Below are 20,822 nucleotides of genomic sequence, written 5' to 3' on the forward strand. Positions count from 1 at the left end.
AGGTAAGACACACATGGGGGAGAAATGGCAGCATTTGTGAGGCTCTTGAGAGCAGCTGTAATGTGCTGGGCTGGGGAGGTTTGAGACTTCTCCCTGTGGGTGACAGCCTTGGGTACCTTTCTACTTCCTTTTCCTGCCTTTATCTAAGAATATGATGATAGCTGGGGTGGCCTATCACTGTGCCTGTAAAATGCATGTGCCATTGTCTCAACGTGTCCTATCTATTCCAGAATTGAGGGCTAGGACTATTGGTGAATAGCTTTGTGTCCCATAGAGGGGCATTTGCTTTCTGTGAAAGTTAGGCAAGACCCAAGAGTTTAGAGCTCATCAGAGCCAAGGCCCTGGACCATGGGGCCCAGAAATACTCAAGTGTCATTGCAATGAATTGTCACAAGGGATTCACCTTGTTCCAGGCAATCTATTATTTGCCACTTATCTTTATAGACATCACTGTATGCTTTTAGTAGTCCAGCGTGCTCTGCAGTTAGGGCTTTGGTTTGGAGGCCTATAAATCCAGTAACTAGAGTTTTCATACCATGAGAAAAAATATAGAGATCCAGATCCCAAAAGACCTAAGCCTCCAGCATGGCCACTATGGACCCAAATGATAACATATACTTCCTATCATCTGTGCAGTTAATTTCGCTGTGTATTCACTTGCTATTTTTGTCCTCAAGAGCTTTTGTATTCATTGTTTTCATTTTATAAGCATGTCCCAAAACAACCATCCAGACCAGAAGCACTTGTTGGAATTTAGCCTCCCAGAAAGCTTCTTTAAACCATGGAGAAAGACTTTTAGCATTTTTTCTTACTTGAGGAAGCCTCATTAGAAGACTGAAACCTGTTCAGTAGGATCTATTTAATACCTCCTGCAGTGTGCTAGTTGTTGGTGGAAAATTATGCCCTACTATGCCAGCTTCTGGCCCTTGCCTCTATGGGCTTTCTGACCTCCCTTACTTTTTGTTCTGAGAGTTTCAATCAAGCAAGTCCCACCTTGAGTAGAGGGTGGGATATGTAAAATGCCTACCATACATTTTTTTGTTTTTTAAGAAATTGCCTCTTTTTCTAGCAGAAGAAACACAATTTGCATCCATCTCCCACTATAACACATGATATTTGGAGCCTGACTCTGAGTCACAGCAAGGGAGGGGTATAGCTAAGGAAGAGCTAAGATGTTTATTTCTTAAGATTCTTTTCCAGACTAACAGCAGCCACTTTTCCCCTGGAAATGCTGTGTCCTGGTCTTTATCCTAAACACAGATAAAGTCTTGTTTCTTCTTTTAGGTTTACCTGTATTTGCCAAAATGCCTCAACTCCTGAACAGCATACTCAATGTGATCGAGGTGTTCCAGAAATATGCCAAAGAGAATGGGGACTGTGCTTCACTGTGCAAGGAAGAGTTGAAACAGCTGCTCTTGGCTGAGTTTGGAGACATCCTCCGGGTAAGATACATACACACTTGGCCTCATAGAGTCAAGCGTGAATGATTCTGACACTAGCATCCAGAGTTTGATGCTTTGTTTTATTTATTCATGCTTCACCCTGTAACAAAAAGAATTTCAGGCAATTCCTTAATAGTTCTCTCCCAGCATACACACATACACACACACACACACACACACACACACACACACACACCCCTCCTTGTATCTGAGTTTGAACAGGATGGACTACAACTTCAAAGTAACAGGAAATAATTTCTCAGAAGAAAACCATAGATTCATATCTGGATTCCCATATTTTAGTGCTGTCCATGTATTCTCATTATTCAATCATTCAATCAATTAGTCAATAAAGAGTCATTGAGCACCTACTCCATGCCAATAGGCACTGGGGACACACACATGAATAAAATCAGCTTCCCCTCTTTCCAGGATCTCACAGTGTGGTGAGAAAAAAGCAGGCAAACAATTAGAATATAGCCTGTGATGAGATGGAATAACTTTCTCGAATGACTCAAATTAATTATTAATGGAGCTCATTTTAAATTAGAGTATCTACTCCCTGTGGTCATGCACCCAGTGGTCCAGCAAGGGATGGGACTCTGAGAACCAGTTGATCAAAGACTAGAACCAAGCCCAAGCCATTCCAGATTAATGGTTTCTCAACCAAGGAATGCCCATGCAGGAGTGAATGGACTGGGGCATGAACACTGATACACATCTTAGTATCCACAGGACAACATCTGATTTTGCTCTTTGTTTTATCTTCTCACAGAGACCAAATGACCCAGAGTCTGTGGAAACCATCATGAGCCTTTTAGACAGAGACAGAAATGGACATGTTGATTTTCATGAGTATCTCTTGTTGGTGTTCCAATTGGTCCAAGCCTGCCATCATAAGCTAGATAATAAACCATGTGGAGATAAAACTTCCCGGCAAGAAAGGGGGCAGGAAAGAACACAAGACCATAAGTTTCCAGGAAACACAGGCAGGCAACACAGGCAGAGGCATGAGGAAGAAAGGCAGGACTCCCACTACAGTCAGTCTGAGAGACAGCATGAGGACTCCCACTCTGGTCAATCTGAGAGACAGGGTCAGGACTCCCACTACAGTCAGTCTGAGAGGCAGGGTCAGGACTCCCGCTATGGTCAGTCTGAGAGGCAGCGTCAGGGCTCCCACTATGGTCAGTCTGAGAGACAGCGTCAGGGCTCCCACTATGGTCAGTCTGAGAGGCAGCGTCAGGACTCCCACTATGGTCAGTCTGAGAGACAGCGTCAGGACTCCCACTATGGTCAGTCTGAGAGGCAGCATCAGGACTCCCACTATGGTCAGTCTGAGAGGCAGCGTCAGGACTCCCGCTATGGTCAGCCTGAGAGACAGCGTCAGGACTCCCACTATGGTCAGTTTGAGAGACAGCGTCAGGACTCCCACTATGGTCAGTCTGAGAGACAAGATGAGGATTACAGCTTTGATCAGTCAGAGAGACAAGGTCAAGATTCCAGCTCTGGTAAAAGACTGAGTCATAAATCTAGCAGTGGCCATCCTAAAAGGCAAGAATATATCTTTGCCTTAAATCAGTGTGAGAAACCAGTTCAGGATTCTTATTATGGTCAGTCTGAAAGGCTTGGGCAACAATCAAGCTGTGGCCAATCTGGAAGACTTGGACAAGACTCTTACCATAGCCAGACAAACCAACAGGAATCAGGCTCTTACTATGGACAGTCTGGGAGGGCGGATCAGGAATCAGGCTGTGCCCAGAAAGACAGGCAAGGACTGGATTCTCACTATGGTCAGACAGACAGACAAGGCCTAAGCTCTCAATATGGTCAGACAGACAGACAAGGCCAGAGCTCTCGAGATGGCCAAACAGACAGACAAGGCCTGAGCTCTCAATACAGTCAGACAGACAGACGAAGTCAGAATTCTTACTATGGTCAGACAGACAGACAAGGCCTGGGCTCTCAGTATGGTCAGACACACAGACAAAACCAGAGTTCCCACTATGGTCAGTCACAGACTGGGAAAACTGAAATACAAAGGCCAAATAGGTATTTCCAAGGGACTGAGGGGACAAGAAGGGACTCATATGTTGAGCAATCAGGAAGATCAGGGAGACTAAGTCAACAGACTCCAGGACAGGAAGTGTACCAAAACCAGCAACAGGGATTCCAGTCTAGGGACATGCAACAGGACAGCCACCAGGTCTGGGAGCCTGAAGAGGATAACCAGCACCACCAACACAAGCTCTTAGCACTAATACAGCAAGAAAAACCACTCTGCCACAAAGGGAGAGATGGGCAATCATGCAGTAGTGAGCAGGGCCACAGACAGGCCCAGACCAGGCATAGCCAGAGCGAGGGGAAGAGCCACAGGGCAGAGGAAGAGCAGAGTCATCAAAGCTGGGGCAGACACAGCCATGGGGGGCTGGAAAGTCCATGGGAGGCACAGGACAGGCAAACCTGGGAAGATGAGCAGAACCGTCAGAGGCAAGACAGGCAAACCCACAAAGATGAGCAGAACCACCAGAGGCGAGACAAGCAAACCTGGGAAGATGAGCAGAACCATCAGAGGCGAGACAGGCAAACCCACGAAGATGAAGACGAGCAGAACCATCAGTGGCGAGACAGGCAAACCCGGGAAGACAAGCAGAACCATCAGAGGCGAGATAGGCAAACCCGGGAAGAGGATCAAAACCATCAGCAACAATGGGATAGGCAAAACTACAAGGAGAAAGAGAAGTATCAAGGGTCCCAGGATCAACAATCCCAAGGCACCCAGCGAGGCTGTCCTAACAAAGAAAAATTCTGCATGAATGAGGATGACCAGAGCCGAGGCTTACAGGGAAGACGCAGGGAGCCAGCCTTCCATCCAACCCAGAGTGGTGGGAGGCCTCAAAGAAGAGAACAAGGTGGAGATCACCCTATCAAAGCAGCTATTGCTCCCAACCCCTTCTATGACTATGTGCAACAGCAGAAATCGCATCAGTACTAGGCTACGTTAGAACCAGAGCAAAAGCCACGAAGCCAAAGAAGAAACCTATGTGTCAAGTTCATCTTTACTTCTGTTTAACAGGTTGAAAACATATGTCTTCCCTCTATCCTCTACTCTTTCTATCTGCAAGGATGTTTTTGAGGACTAGCATTCACTTTATGGCTTTTCAGTTCCATCAGCAGCAATTCTAGTGTTTTTTGGTTGGGTGAAATCTAAGTGGTAAATTGGGTGAAATAATCATATCTTAATGTTAATCAATTTGGGATGTTAAATCATTTCCTAGTTCCATCTGCATGGATATTGAAAGGTAACACTTCTCCCTAAAGTTTAAAAACAAGAAAGACATTCTGAAGATTTACATTACAATTGAGGAGAGGAAACCTGGGCTTTGGTGAGCTTTGGCATCTGTGGATAAAATATCAGGAATTGCAAGCTTCATGGACTAGAATGAAACACAGTGAGAGGCTAGTAGGAGAGCCAGGGACCACAGAGGGCCTCTGATGTCAACAACACCTCCCACGCCCAGGCATCTACCTCTCACCACAGGGACTGTCCACTGAGTGCCTATCACTAGAGCTGACTAGACCTATTCCAACTTCATGCCTGTCTAGTTTCAGATTATATAAATAGAGAGAAAGCATATGTCTTATGTTTGCAGATTCCAAGGAACCAAAATTATTGTCAAATCCATAGCTGCCAAGGCCTGAAAACCCTTTATAAGAAAATTTATGTGCAGATTATGAAATTGTATTAAAATACCCAATAAATGATTGGTGAGCAATGACTTTGATGACTCTTTTCCTTCTTCCCTGTGGGGCCATGCTATCTTCGCTTGGGAGCCATTTTCCAAAAATAAGACCTTGTTTCTTGACTTCTAAAATCACTTTGTTCCCTGAGATCCTGAGCACTGAAAAAAATAAGAATCAATATAAAACAAATAACAAAGAATCGAAATGGAACTTAATATAATTTTCAGCTCTCCTCCCCCCAATTGAGGAGTCACGTTTGACCCTTACCACTCATTTACCACCACATTCAAATGGGCATTAAGTCCTGCCAAGTCTACACCCTCATAACTCTTGAATCTCTTTTCATGTCTCCATATCCACTGCCTTAATTTCCCTTTGCCTCAGTGGCTCCCCGGTGACTCTAGACTGAAGTTCATATTCCTTAGCATGGCATACCGGCTCTTCACTCTCTGACCCAGATAACCTACCCAGCCTAGTCTCATGAGAGGCCCCTCCCAGGAGCATCCAATTCTCCAGCCATGCCAAGGACTTGGCCTTTTCTTAGTACATCGTGGTCTATCATGAATTCATATCCTTGAATATGCTGTCCAATCAGCATGGAATACCTTCCTGCCATTTGCGAGCTGGCAAAAACCTAAGCATCCTTTGGGTCCCAACTAAAACATCATCTCTTCTGAGCAGAGTTCCTGGGCATTCCAGGCACTCCCTTCTTTAAGTTCCTACTCACTTCTGTTATCTCATTTGGCCCATACTCTGTTGTAATTATCTCCCCTACCAAACTGGGAATAAGACCAATCTTACTCAACTTTGCATTGCTCAGCACTGATTGCAGACACTGTTGTCTAGTGATACTTATTAGTTGTTTTGGAATAAGTGGGGAGATGGAGGAAATAATTCTGGTTTGGGAATAAATTCAACTGAACATTTGTTGGGTGTCTACTGTATATAAAACACAGAAACAGATGAGAGAGACTGAATGAACCCCTCATTTAATCAGGGCTCAATGAATGAAAACAGTTATCTTTTTAGGTGTTTTAAACAATAAAGGATTTAATGCCTAGGACGATAAGGGCTGAATTATTAGAAATTAGCAAGCAACCTCTAGAACTATTGAGTTTAATACATCACCAGAGATACAGTCCAGGACTCAGAAACCTGGGATTCAGAAGCTGCTGGCATTACTGCCAAAGTTGTCTGTCAACACTCATGTCTCTATAACCTTGTTTGCCAAAGGAAATAACCCAAATCACAGCACAATGGTCACCATCTCACTCTCACCTTCCAAAAATCATGCAAACACACCTGACTGGAAAAACATTAACTTATACCCAGAACTCTAGCTGCCAAGGAAGTCTAGAAAATGTAGAACGACATAGGAATGCATGCTGAGGGCCATCGTACTGTATTCACTATGAGAAGAATGTAATAACTCATAACAACAGCCCCTTTCTTCAAAGGGATTAAAATATAGTAAGAAAGATACATAAAGCAAACCACCATTATGCCAGGCACAATGTCATAAGTTGAAGAAAATTGCTGTTATGATGCCAAGAAGGGAGTAAATAGCTATACCTGGAAGGATTAAGAAAGGCTTTCATAGAGGGAAAGTGTCTAAGCTAGGACCACAATCCGGGCAGAGAGGAGAATGAGAAAGGCCATGGGTTGTCCTTGGCCTCAAGATCAAGGGGAAGGCCCGTATATTGGCTGCTGCTTAAATGGCATATGTGTTCAGAAGTAAGACGACTCTTCCTCACAAACATTCTCTATAATTTATACTGTCCCCAGAAAAATAAATCTGAAGACAGAGGATAAGGGTGAAAGGACTCAAAATCTGGAAGATGCTCAGGGTTCCTGCAAGCATTCAGTAGGTCATCCACCCTGCTCAAGCCAAAAACCTAGGAGACATTCTCTATTATAATCATTCCCTCTCCCCAAATCAAACTCATCAACAAGTCCTTTTTTGCTATCTCAAAATACAAAACAGCCCAAATCCATGATTCTTGCATTCCAGTCCAAGCCACCACCATCTCTCTCCTGGAATACAGCTTCCTGATGGGGCTCTCTGTCCCTTTCAAAAATGCAAACTACATCATGCCATTCCCTGCTTAAAACCCTCCACACTGAGAATAAAACCCAACATCCTTCCCAGGGCCTTCCTACAGGAAGGGACCCTACCAGACTTCATCTTTCACTATGCTCCTCTGCATTTGCTGTTTTCCAACCACCCTGGCATTCTTTCTACAATTCTAGCAGGACAAGCTGGTTCCCATCCGGAAACCATTGAACCTGCTATTTATTTTACCTGGAATAGTCTTCTCCTTGATCTTTGTGTGGCTGGCTCCTTATTTTATTCAGGTCTCAGGCAAAAAGTCACCTCATGAGATGAGCTTTCTCTGACATTTAATCTAAAACAGTATTCCCCTAATCACTCTCTATCCTCTTTATTGTTGTATTGTTCTCAGCACTTTTCATACTTGGTACTTTGTCTTTACATTATTCGTTCGTCTTTTTCCCCCTACTAGAATGTAAAGCACATAAGAACGGGGATTTTGTTTGTCTTGTTTGCTACCGCATCCTCTGCATCTAGAACAGTAGCTCATCACGAAGCATGTCCAGTAAATGAATGTTGATTGAATGCTCATGGAAGCCTCCACAATCTGGTTTCAGTGTACATTTCCAACCCAGTTTTCCCCAATGCCCCTAGACTTCTTTTTCTTTCTTTTTTTTTTTTTTTTTGCCAATGAGCAAACTAATCTTTAATTTGCTGACCTGGAAAGCTTGCTCTCCATTGTCGGCATGAGCCACAGCTATTTACTCAGAATCATTGTACAATATTTACAGCAAGATGCTAGAAACAGCATCATTCTGGGTAGGCAAAGAAGGGGTAAGAACAGGCTAGAGAACAAAGCTCTGAAGTCAAGTATAAGCAGAAATCTGAAGGTGTAAGTATAGGGAAGGGTAACAGGCAAATCATGAGGGAGGTTGGTGAGGTGGACAAGAGGAAGGAAGAGGAAGCATCAAACAACCTGTGGTGCAGAGATATGAGGAAAGAGTCCACTGGGACATAGAGTCTAAAAATTATGGTTTGGAGTTTGAACGAGGAAAAATCTGCCATAAGCCACCTCTGTGAGAAAAAAGAAGGCAGTTAGAATGTTACAGACAAAAACCTTTTACCTCCTCCACCAAAAAGTAATTCTGTCGATTAAATTCCTGGATAGGGGACTTAGAAAGTAAAAAGGAGAGATGCATAGACACAGACTCTTAAATGGACTTAAGAGACACAAAGTAAAAAGACAAGAGAGTCACAGACAATGAAAGAGTAAAAGAACAACAGCTCCGTCATATCTGGATATTAGAATCATCTTATTGACTTCACGGGTCACCTATCCTCATCTCATCTTTCCCAAAGCTCCTTCCTCCATCCCTAAAGCTCTGAATTTTAGCTTTAACCAAGGAGTAGAATTAGAAGGAAGCTGGCACAAGGGGGACGATCCAAGATTCCATCTCCCCAATTCAGGTCCCCTCCTTTTCCTGAGCCAGAACGTCAGGGCTTCAAACGTAGCCAGGGGCAGATTAGGGTGAGAATAGACAGGATGGAGGACACGAGGCCACAGAGCCCCACAATCCCAGGGCCACAGCGCCAGAGGCCCAGTTTGTCTAGTGGAATGAAGAGATCACAGGCATTTCTGACCACGTCCAGCAGAAGTGGAGGATGACCTCGAAGGACTCGAGCCAGGAGCAGGACTCGGAGCTGAAGCTTCAGAGCCAGTTGGGGCAGACCTCCTCCTGGTGTCCCTGGTCCCCCAAGTCCCCCAGTTTCAATTCCTCCTGGGACTCCACTTCCAGAACCCTTTGGTCGCCGGCTACAAGCTGAAGACTCTTGTTCCATCAGTAGGCGAATCTCACAAGCATCACGGCCCAAATTCATGATGAGGGAGAACAGATAGTATCTGAATGAACGCTGGGCCCCCTTCTCCTGATCCACACGGGGAGCCAGTCCAGACTTTCCAGCCCACAGGACATTGTCACAGGCAAAGTACAAGGCTCAACCAAGGTGACTAGCAGTGATGCAGAGTCTCAAGACAACATCTGAGAGGTGCACAGCTCTTTTGGCTGACTCAAGGGCATCTGCTGAGTTACCCAGGCATAAAAGCTTTCTTCCAAGGCTCAGATGACCCTCCAGTTGTCGAATCTGTTTTGTAACTCAGGACTGGCTCCATGTCTCTGCAGGGCATGGCCAAGTGGAGAGTGAACATACTGAGCAGCTCTACATAGCCGCTCCTGGGCCTGACCCTGAGCACTGAAGCAGACCCAGGCGTCCATGACAGTGGCTGCCCTGGCTGCGTGGCTCTGCTCTGGCCTGCCCCTAGATTTCACATTAACTTTGTAGTCTTCATATTGTTGCTTATACTATTAATATTTCTTCCATTTAAATGCTGTTCTGATCTCTGCCTGCCAAAATCCTACCCATTCTTCTGACTGGCAGCACCTTTTGGACCTATCATCAGTACAGAGCTCATCACATAGCACTGAAGTCAGTTTTAAACCCATCTGTTCCCACCAAGCAGTGAGGTCCTAGAAGACAGAAATTGTATCTTATTCATAGATGTATCTTCAGCACCAAGAACGGTGACTGACCAATTATATAGAAATAGATGGGGATTTAAAATTAAAAGACTGATATTTATGACCTAGCTCCAACATTTACCAGTTTTAAAACCTTGGGAAAAATCTTATCTCTTTAAATCTGTTTTCTCATCTGTAAAATGGGGTTAAAAATTCCAAAGCTTAAAAATTCCAAAGTTGCATAAAAGTAATTGAGATAATATATGCAAAAGCGATTTATTTAATATAATCTGATATCTTCTTGCTTACTTGATATTTATTTTTTGTCCTTATTTGATATTTATTATCTTTCCCCTTTATTTCATTCATTTAATAAAGAATGTAATAATCCCTACACTATTAAAAATAATTCTAATATTATTTTTAATAGAAAATAAATAAGTTTCTTCAAGAAAAGATTTTTTATGTCTTCAAACTATCAATGTACTGTGCATTCATTAGTCACATCTTTCTCAAACACTTCGTTGATATTTCCAGCTGTCCATGATGGAACTGATATTGGAAAATAACTCAAATTTTTGACTTATCCATGGTTTCACAAAAATTGCTCTAAAAAAATTTTGAAAGATAATCACCAGCCAAACCATGCATTTGAAAGAATGAGGATGGGCTGGGCATGGTGGCTCATGCCTATAATCCTAGCACTCTGGGAGGCCGAGGCAAGAGGATAGCTCGAGGTCAGGAGTTCGAGACCAGCCTGAGCAAGAGCGAGACCCCATCTCTACTAAAAATAGAAAGAAATTAGCCGGACAACTAAAAATATACAGAAAAAATTAGCCGAGCATGGTGGCACATACCTGTAGTCCCAGCTACTCAGGAGGCTAAAACAGAAGGATTGCTTAAGCCCAGGAGTTTTAGGTTGCTGTGAGCTAGGCTGACACCACGACCCTCTAGCTCAGGCAACGGAGTGAGACACTGTCTCAAAAAAAAAAAAAAAAAAAAAACAGAAAGAATGAGGATGTACCTTCACAATAAAAATAAAACAAGAAGTAACAGAGCGAAATGTCAGAGATACGAACTGTCAAACTTAGTACTTAAGAAAATCAGACATTTCATACTTAATAAATTAATACTCTCTAGTACTGTGTTCTATTAAACAGATGTGTATACTTTCTGAGAAATATCAAGGCGAACATTTATAATTTATACATTTTTCTTTATGTATACTATAACTAACTGAATTAAAAATATGATGATCTTGGGAAAAAAAAAGGAAAGGTTTATGCCTATTCCACACATCATTGTATCACCCAGAATACTTCACGTAAGTGTTTGGCGGGTGCTTGCTGCACCAAATTCAACTGAAAGGACCCTCTCCATGACACCATGGTTCTTTTGATGTCTTGTACCACCATTCTATGCCCATTGTCCTATTCTGCTGATAATGTTGCTTTCACCCACCCTACCTTCCCCCACCACCCAGGACCCAACATTTCTCTCTCTCAGATTTCCTGTGCACCTCTCCCTGAAAAAGCCCATTTAATAGCACTTCTGAGGGGTAGATAGGTTCCCCTCAGCACCACCAACACCCTCTATGAATTGCAGAATCTCAGATTGTGATCACTCTATTTTCTTGCTCCTTAGACACATTCCCTTTTTCTTATTCTCCCTTGGAGTCCAAACTCAACAATTCCTAACCCTCAACTCCTTAAAAGGCCAATTCAAAACTTACTTTCTATAATTCTCCCTCAGTGACAAACCCTTCTTTGCATTGTTGATTTTCCTGTACTGAGGTTGCACTGTGTGCATTTTGCTTTCTGATATCAGCATATACAAGTGTTCTTTTGTTGCTTCTATTATGTGTTTCATCCTTTCCAACAAAACCATACTATCATTAAGAAGCTGACGTGTCTTCTATTCCTTTGAGACCCGAGCACAAAATGAATTGCACCATTGTTGTTAACTAATTTGTTTGGAAACTTACTCACTTGGAGCCTAATTTGAAATGAACATTTATTGAGTACCCACTGTCAAAATGCAATCTCTTAAAAAGGAGCTTGCATTCTTAAGAGAAAAAGGCACTAAAAACAACTATTAAATAGATATCAACACCCCTCTATCACACTATGCATAAAAATTAACTCAAAGTGGATTAAAGACTTAAATGTAAGACTGAGATTGTAAAACTCCTAAAATAAAACGAAGTTTTTGGACATTGCTCTGGACTGTAATTTTTGGGATATGATACAAAGCACAAGCAATAAAAGCAAAAATATGTGAGACTACATCGAACTAAAACACTTCTGCACAGCAAAGAAAATAATCAACAAAATGAAAAGGCAACCTGTGGAATGGGGGAAAATGTTTGCAAACCACACATTTGAGAAGGGGTTAATATCCAAAGCATATAAGGAATAAAAACAACTCAATAGCAATTAAATGAATAGCTCAATTTAAAAATGGGCAAAGGACCTGAATAGACATTTCTCCAAAGACATACAAATGGGCAACAGGTTTAAGAAAAAATATTCAACATCACTAACCATCAGGGAAATGCAATCAAAACCACAATGAGATATCACCTCACACGTGTTAAGATGGCTACTATCAAAAAAAATAAGAGATAAGCCGGGCGTGGTGGCTCACGCCTGTACTCCTAGCTCTCTGGGAGGCCGAGGTGGGTGGATTGCTTGAGCTCAGGAGTTCGAAACCAGCCTGAGCAAGAGCGAGACCCCGTCTCTACTAAAATTAGAAAGAAATTAATGGGACAACTAAAAATATATAGAAAAAATTAGCCGGGCATGGTGGCGCATGCCTGTAGTCCCAGCTACTCGGGAGGCTGAGGCAGGAGGATCGCTTGAGCCCAGGAGTATGAGGTTGCTGTGAGCTAGGATGACGCCACGGCACTCTAGCCCGGGCAACACAGTGAGACTCTGTCTCAAAAAAAAAATAAATAAAAAATAAGAGATAATAAGTGTTGGGGAAGATGTGGAGAAAAGAGAATCCTTGTACACTGTGGTTGGGAATGTAAGCTAGTACAGCCATTATGGAAAACAGTATCAAGTTTCCTCAAAAATTAAAAATAGGACTACCATATGATCCAGCATTCCCACTCCTGGGGATATATCTGAAGGAAATGAAATCAGTATGTCAAAGAGATATCTCACTCTCATGTTCACTGCAGCACTATTCACAATAGTCAAGACATGGAAACAACCTAAGTGTCTGTCAATGGATGAAGAAATTGTGTGTGTGTGTGTGTATACATACACACCACAATTTCCTTATATATATATATATATATATATATATATATAACGGAATATTATTCAGCCATGAAAATGAAGGATATCCTATCATTTGTAACAACATGGATAAAGTTTGAGGGCATTATGCTAAATAAAATAAGTCAGACAGAGAAAGACCAATACTGTACGATCTCACTTATAAGTGGAATCTAAAAAAGTCAAACTCATAGAAGCAGAGAATAGAATGGTGGCTACCAGGGGCTTGGGGATAGGAAAAATAGGGAGGTGTTGGCCAAAGGGTACAAACTTGCAGTTATAAGATGAATAAGTTCTGGAGAGCTAATGTACAGCATGGTGACTGCTGTTAACAATACTACATCATACACTTGAAATTTGCTGAGAAAGTCTATCTTAAATATTCTCATCATAAAAAAGGTAACTATGTATTAATTAACTTAATAGTGCTAATCATTTTACAATACACACATATGAGGGCTGTCTGGGAAATATCCATCCATGTAACCATTCTCATTATATTAACAATGGCTGATACTTTCCAGACAGCCCTCATATATCAAATCATCAGGTAATTTTATGTAATTTTACTTGTCAATTGTACTTCAACGAAGCTAGAAAATTCTTAAATAAAAAATAAAATAAGATTTTAAAAAACAGGTAGCAGCAGTCTAAGAGAAAGAGAGAGCACTGGGGTAGGAGTCAGGAAACTTGAGCTCCAGTTCTGGCACTGTTATTAATAACACCACCTCCAACTTTGGGTCATTTATGTCCCCAGACTATGCTCCAGTTTTCTTATACTTACAATGAAGAGTTGGAGCAATACTATCTATAATGTCTCCTTCAAGATTGCAATGCATTTATAACTAAATGTCTAGATCAATCAGCTAGCCTGCTTATGCACAGTAAACATTGCAGAGGCTGAAAGACTCCGTGGATGGAAAGCAAAGAAAAATATCCCATGGGGTTCTAGTGCCACCTACTGGTCACTAGATTCCCTAGGTCCTTAAGAGATCGACAACAGTGTTGAAAAAACACAAGTCACCCTCTGCCCAATGAACAAGTAAGATTTTTGTCATCTGTACTGGTCATCAGATTCTGTCTGCTAAAACAGCTATCAGTGTGAAAAGGGACACATGCTGGTTACTGCCTGATGGGAGGTCCCTGGCAACTGTTTGGGGTTTTTGTTTGTTTTTTTGTTATAACTTCCCCAAACCCAATACTGTAGGGCTTTGCCCTAGCCTTGCCTGCCACTGAATGAGACATGCTTTCAGTTCCTTCAGTAAATTCAATCCCATTTCATAAATAACTATTGAGCATTTTACTAGATTCCCCAACTATGCTAAGAGGTGTAGTATGCTATGGAGTTAAGAGCAGTGGTTCGGAGTCCAGTAGAAATGGTTCCAATCTTGGCCCAACTACTTAACTTCCTGTGTGAGCCACAGTTTCCTCATTTTAAAATTCCTATAATGACATTTTCTTCATCAGGTGTCTGTAAGGACTTGAGAGGGGCCTGGAATAGTGCCTGGCACAGTCTAGGCCACTAGAAAATTGTGAAGATACAACTCAGGCCCTGAAAGAGCTTGCAATTAGTCAGGGGTAGAGGCAGGTACTAAGCTATGCATATTGCAATGACGCAATGTAACAATATTTGTTGGTCACTTAATGCACACCAAGGGCTATAACAGAAGGGGGTAAGGGATAAGAAAGAACACGCCACAGAGGTTCAAAGGAGGGGCAGATAACTTCAGATGGGGCAAGGCAAATGTGTTCATGGCAGAAGAAGCAACTGTCCTAGACTTTAACTAATGATAAGGATCTAAATTGGCTGCTGGGTTTCTTCAACCAGTACTGTACTTCTCCTTAAAATCTCACTTCATATTTCACCTCCATAAAGCCATTCCCTACCACCTTAGTCATTAATTTTTCTACCCCATCTTTCTGCTCCTATTATTCTAATTCATTCTGCTTATTTTAAAGTTCATAATTTGCAAGTGTGTCTTTTACACTGGGTCATAAACTCCCTAAAGCCAAGGAAATCATTGATCTTATTCATTTTTAAGGCTGAGTAGTGCAACACCTACTAAAAACAGCAGCATCTTACATATGTATAACTTCAGAGATGAAGTTTGAAAGTCTCAGAATCATTCATTCATTCAACAAACACTGGTGACGATTATCTGGACACTGTGCTGAGCACTGGATGTGGAGAGGCAAGATGTCTTCCATCTAGGATTCACAATCTATGGGCAGGAAGACAATTATAATTCCATGTGATTAGTTCAAAAGAACAAAACAATTGTTTACCAATAGGAGAAAAAAAATGACCGTTACTGATTTTGCCGACCACTGGGTGTGCAGCAGGAACAGTACTGAGTGTCATATGCTGCCTTCTTCCATGTAAATTTCTCATGAACTCCAGTAAGTTGAGTGCTTTTTATTTTCTCCATTTTACAGAAGAGAAAGCTGAGGCATAGAGAGTTAAGTAACTTACCCAAAACCATATATCTTGAAGTGGCAAGAAAAGAATTCAAATCCATATCTGACTTCAGGAGTTCATGTTTTTGAATCATTTTATTTCCTCCCAAGCCAATGAAAAGAGCCTACCCGACAGGTACTGTGATCCATGGGGCAGAATCTCATAGGTTACCAAATCAAGTCAAGTCTTTGATAGAACAGCCACACATGAGACACAATGCACAAACATGCATCAAACCATCCCTGCCCTCAGAGTCCACGGCCTACTAAGAGATATAGTACATATAAATCAACACATTTAATTTGAAGAGTATTGTGCTCGGCTTATAATCAAATATAAGGGCCAAGGGAACACGAGGGAAGAAAAAAATTACATCTGATTGGGGGAATACTAGTGAGATTCTTGCGGGAGGAAGCGTTTGGCCTGGGCCTTTAAGAATGAGTGGGGCTTTAGAGGAGCAAATGTGGATGAGGAGGTGGAATGAAGGTCACCAGGTTTAACAGCAACGAGTATAAGAGGTCTAACTAGGGCTTTTCATGTATTCTAATCATAACAGGATAGCAGCAAACTGTGATTGCTTTAAGGAAAAATGAAGCAGGCTAAAAAACAATCTTAGGTTAAATTAATAGAAGTAGTGTCCAGATAGGAAGGAAATAGAACTCTCTGCTTTGCCACTTCTCATTCCAGACATCATGAGGGACACCGGACACTGTGCTGGAGTTCTTCCGAAGGAATGTGATAAGGACCTCCCTCCTAGAGAAGACTTATAGAATGTTGGAGGCATTTGCAAGTATTTCAAGGGCGTCACATGAAATGAGGAGCAATTCTACATTGCTTGAGAGAGTAGGACTAGAGCCATTAGGTACAAATTAAAAGGAAGATGATTTTACCCAATTTAAGGACAAGTATCCTTGTATTTACAGCCCTAAAACAAAGCCCACTGTTTCAGGTGCTAGTGAGCTCATCACTAGCTCTGTTTAAGAAGAGACTGCATGACCACCAGTCATGATTACCGTGGAGGGACTTTTGCAATGAATGGGATTTGAGTTTGATGATTTCTAAGTTAAATTAGATGATCCAACTCTATGATTCTGTGACTTAAGGGGGTGATCTAGTGCAACCTCCCACATAACACAGAAATCTCTGTCTTGGCATCTTTGCCAAACAGTCTCCCAGCCTCTGCTAGAACCTGGTTTTAAAACAATAGCGCTCTGGGGTATTTTCACTCATGTGCTTTATTCCCGCTTATGGTATAGCCAGATGAGTTTGTGGTGTGTCAGGTGAGAAATTAAAGAAGGTACTCTTCACATTTAATCTCTCTGTGTGTCTGAGCAGAGCACTGAGTTTGTGAACCACACCATGATTGCTCTCCTAGGAGGACCAATGGTCTACGCAGCCACTGCTCGTAGACTCACTCTGAAAAAAGCAGAGGGAGAGGATGATGGCCGTACACATTAGGATGCCACTGCACAAGTGACTCACTGTAGCTCTGGAGTCTGTAGATTAAGCCAAGCTTTATAAAAAACATCTCTACTTCCAACCTTACCAACCTCTTTAAAGAATTATTTCCACATATTTACAAACCAAAATGGCCTAATTCTTCTCTCTTCCTTTATTTGTCCTTGAAGTTCAAAGAAAGGGTCCCTTATTTTTAGATAATTTCTTCCCAAGAAAGATAGGAATTTCTAGAAAACTAGGAGCCACATTCAGGAGATGGAAAAGAACCTTAGGTAAGATTCAGTAAACTACCAAATATCCCTCCTCTTTATAATTTATTCCCTTTGAAAGAAAAAAAGAAGCCAGGAAGCTGAAGAGCTATGTCTCCATAGGAATTAACAAGAATTTTCTCTATAATTTGATTAAATAAAACCCTTTAAAGAAACCAACAAGAGGCCGGGCGCCGTGGCTCACACCTGTAATCCTAGCACTCTGGGAGGCCAAGGTGGGCGGATCGTTTGAGCTCAGGAGTTAGAGACTAGCCTGAGCAAGAGCAAGACCCCGTCTCTACTAAAAAAATAGAAAGAAATTAGCTGGACAACTAAAAAAATATAGAGAAAAAATTAGCCGGGCATGGTGGCACATGCCTGTAGTCCCAGCTACTAGGGAGACGGAGGCAGTAGGATTGCTTGAGCCCACGAGTTTGAGGTTGCTGTGAGCTAGGCTGAAGCCACGGCACTCTAGCCAGGGCAACAGAGTGGAACTCTGTCTCAAAAAAAAAAAAAAAAAAGAAACCAACAAGAAACCAGTGTAAGGAAAGGAGTCAGATTCCTTGACAACCTCCAGTCTCTATGAGCTCAAAATATCTTGGCCATTGATGAGTAAACTTTATTCATCCTTCATTTGCTTATTTATTCATTCATTCAACAAATATTGAGTGCCTACTATGTCCCAAGAACCATAAAGACACCAGGGATACGGCAATTTTTTTAAATAAAAAAGCATAGTCCTCATAAAGTTTATATCCTAATGAAGAGACGGTAGGAAATAAACAAGTAAAATACATATTACACCAGATAATGACAAGTACTACAGAAAAAAATAATAAAGCAATGAAGGAAGATAAGGAATGTTGATGGTCACAATTTTAAATAAGGTGGCCAGAGTAGGTTTCCTGAGAAAGTAACATTGGATCAAAGACCTAAAGAAGATAAGGAAAAGAACCAAATGAATATCTGGGAGAACATTCCGGACAAAGAGGACAGCAACTGCAAAGGCCAGGTATGTTCAGGAAATAGTAAAGAGGCAAATGGGTACAAAGTAAGCAAGGGTGTGAGTTACAGGAGATGAAGTAAGAGAAGTAACTCTGCAGACCCACTAATCATGCAGGGTCTGGTTTAAGGGCTTTGGATTTTCTTCAGAGCAAGAAGAGTCATCAGATGGTTTTACCTCAATCCTATTCCATTTCCTGCACACACCTAGAATTTTTCACTTAAGTGTTTGGAGCCTACAGGTCTGGATTAGATGATGCCTTCTCAAATGACACCTCATGCCTCTGCAGGCTATCATCTGACTCTTGGGCCTGCTCAAAGGTCCGTAAGTCCTGACACCTGGGAGCAACATCCTCAAGGATGCTGCGCTTGGTTAACCAGCATGAGCCAGCCAATGTTGTGTGTCTACCTAAGAATCACAACAGTCCAGGCCGGGCGCAGTGGCTCACGCCTGTAATCCTAGCTCTCTGGGAGGCCGAGGCGGGTGGATTGTTTGAGCTCAGGAGTTCGAGGCCAGCCTGAGCAAGAGCGAGACCCCGTCTCTACTATAAATTAGAAAGAAATTAATTGGACAACTAAAAATATATAGAAAAAATTAGCCCAGGCATGGTGGCGCATGCCTGTAGTCCCAGCTGCTCGGGAGGCTGAGGCAAGAGGATCGCTTGAGCCCAGGAGTTTGAAGTTGCTGTGAGCTAGGATGATGCCACGGCACTCTAGCCCGGGCAACACAGTGAGACTCTGTCTCAAAAAAAAAAAAAAAAAGAATCACAACAGTCCACTAAGCTAAACGGGGTCAGAAAAAACAACAAAATATAGCTTCTGTCTTCAAGTAGTTTATAGTCTAGTTAGAAAATCAAACAAAGACACCCACACAACACACTGTGGAAAGATTGCAAAGCAACCAACTACAAGTGTAAAATTTAGTAATACCACTCTATGCTATACATGTTCACCATATGTATGTAGGAGTATGCATTATTAAATGATTACCACTATGAAGCTAATTAATATATCCATCACCTCACATAGTTATTTTTTTGGTAGTGAGAACATTTAAGATCCACTCTCTTAACAAATTCAAGTATACAATACAGTATTATTAACTATGGCTACCATGCTGCACATTAGATCCCCAGAACTTACTAATCCTGCATAACTGAAACTTTGCACCTTTTCACTGATAATTCCTCATTTCTCATAGCTCATTGTAAGTATGTAGAAATGCAACTGATGTTTTTATCAATATGTTGATTTTTATCTTGCAACTTTACTGCATTCATTTATTATTAATAGTTCTAACAGTTTTTTAGCAGAGTCTTTTGTTTTCTGTATATAAAATCAGATCATCTTCAGAGATAATTTTACTTCTTCCAGTTTGTACTTTTATTTCCTTTATTGCCTTTTCCTTGCCTAGCTCTGGCTAGGACTCCAAGTACTATGTCGAATAGAAGTGGTGAGAGTGGGCACACTTGTCTTGTTCCTGATCTAAGAAGAAAAGCTCTTAACTTTTCATCAGTAAGAATGATGTTAGCTTTGGGCTTGTCATAGATGGCCTGTATTATGTTGAAGTACATTCCTCCTATACCTAATTTGTTGAGAGTTTTTATCATGAAAGGATGTTGAATTTTGTTAAATGCTTTTTCTGCATCTATTTACATGGTTGTGTAATTTTTTCCTTCGTTCTGTTAATATGGTGTATCACATTTATTGATTTGTTTATGTTGAACCATCCTGCATCCCAGAGATAAATTTCACTTAATCATGATGTATGATCCTTTTAATGTGCTATTAAATTTGGTTTGCTAGTATTTTGTTGAGAATTTTTATGTCTGTATTCATCAGAAATATTGGCCTGTAATTTTCTTTTCTCGCAGTGCCCTTATCTGGTTTGGTATCAGGGTAATGCTGGCCTCATAAAATGAGTTTGTAAGTATTCCCTTTTTTTAAATTTTTTGAAAGAGTATGAGAAGGCTTGGCATTAATTCTTTAAATGTTTGGTAGAATTCATCAGTGAAACTATTAGGTCTTTAGTTTTTCTTTTTTGATAGATTTTGTTTTATTACAGATTCAATCTTCTTACTTGTTACTGGTCTGTTCAGATTTTCTGTTTCTTCATGATTCAGTCTTGGTAGGCTGTATATTTCTAGGAATTTATCCATTTTTTCTATTATAGTATAAAACAGTATAATTATTGGCTTATAACTGTTCATGGTAGTCTCTTATGATCTTATATATTTCTGTGGTATCAGATGCAATGTATCCTCTTTCATTTCTAATTTTATTTATTTGAGTCTTCTCTTTTTTTCCCTTAGCCTAGGAAAAGGTTTGTCAGTTTTATTTATCTTTTCAAAAAAACCACCTCTTAGTTTCATTGATCTTTTCCAATGTTTTTCTAGTCTCTATTTCATTTATTTCTTATCTGGTCATTGTCTTTTCCTTCCTTCTACTAACTTTGGGCTTAGTTTGTTCTTCTTTTTCTAGCTCTATGTAGTGTAAAGTGAAGTTTTCTTTTTTTCTTTCTTAGAATGGCTTTTGCTTACATGCATTAAGTTTTGGTATGTTGTGTCTCCATTTTCATTTGTCTCAAGATTTTTTTATTTTCTTTTTGATTTCTTCTTTAACC

General features: G+C 41.1%; 2 protein-coding genes and 1 pseudogene across 2 annotated transcripts in view; 2 read left to right on the forward strand and 1 right to left on the reverse strand.

The window, feature by feature from the left end:
• The first annotated feature begins 1,304 nt into the window (after positions 1-1,304).
• Positions 1,305-4,434, forward strand: RPTN (repetin). Its single transcript, XM_012658509.1, has 2 exons — positions 1,305-1,442; positions 2,218-4,434. Exons 1-2 carry the CDS (start codon positions 1,305-1,307, stop codon positions 4,432-4,434), a joined length of 2,355 nt encoding a protein of 784 aa, XP_012513963.1.
• Positions 4,435-8,674: 4,240 nt separating this feature from the next.
• LOC105821811 lies at positions 8,675-9,506 on the reverse strand (annotated as a pseudogene).
• A 2,101-nt stretch (positions 9,507-11,607) lies between these two features.
• Positions 11,608-20,822, forward strand: part of TCHH (trichohyalin) — a 29,853-nt gene continuing 20,638 nt past the window's right edge. The window contains exons 1-2 of the mRNA XM_012658549.1: positions 11,608-11,704; positions 17,947-17,951. The gene's annotated coding sequence lies outside the window, so the exon portion shown is untranslated. The remainder of the gene's footprint in view (positions 11,705-17,946; positions 17,952-20,822) is intronic.

Source organism: Propithecus coquereli, unplaced genomic scaffold (genome assembly GCF_000956105.1).
Source record: "Propithecus coquereli isolate 6110/MARCELLA unplaced genomic scaffold, Pcoq_1.0 Scaffold59, whole genome shotgun sequence".
Classification (NCBI taxonomy): Eukaryota; Metazoa; Chordata; class Mammalia; order Primates; family Indriidae; genus Propithecus; species Propithecus coquereli.

Coding starts and splice junctions, on each gene's coding strand:
- RPTN (XM_012658509.1), top strand. CDS start 1,305: ATGCCTCAACTCCTGAACAGCATACTCAATGTGATCGAGGTGTTCCAG. Junction 1,443..2,217: donor AGTTTGGAGACATCCTCCGG/GTAAGATACATA, acceptor ATCTTCTCACAG/AGACCAAATGACCCAGAGTC.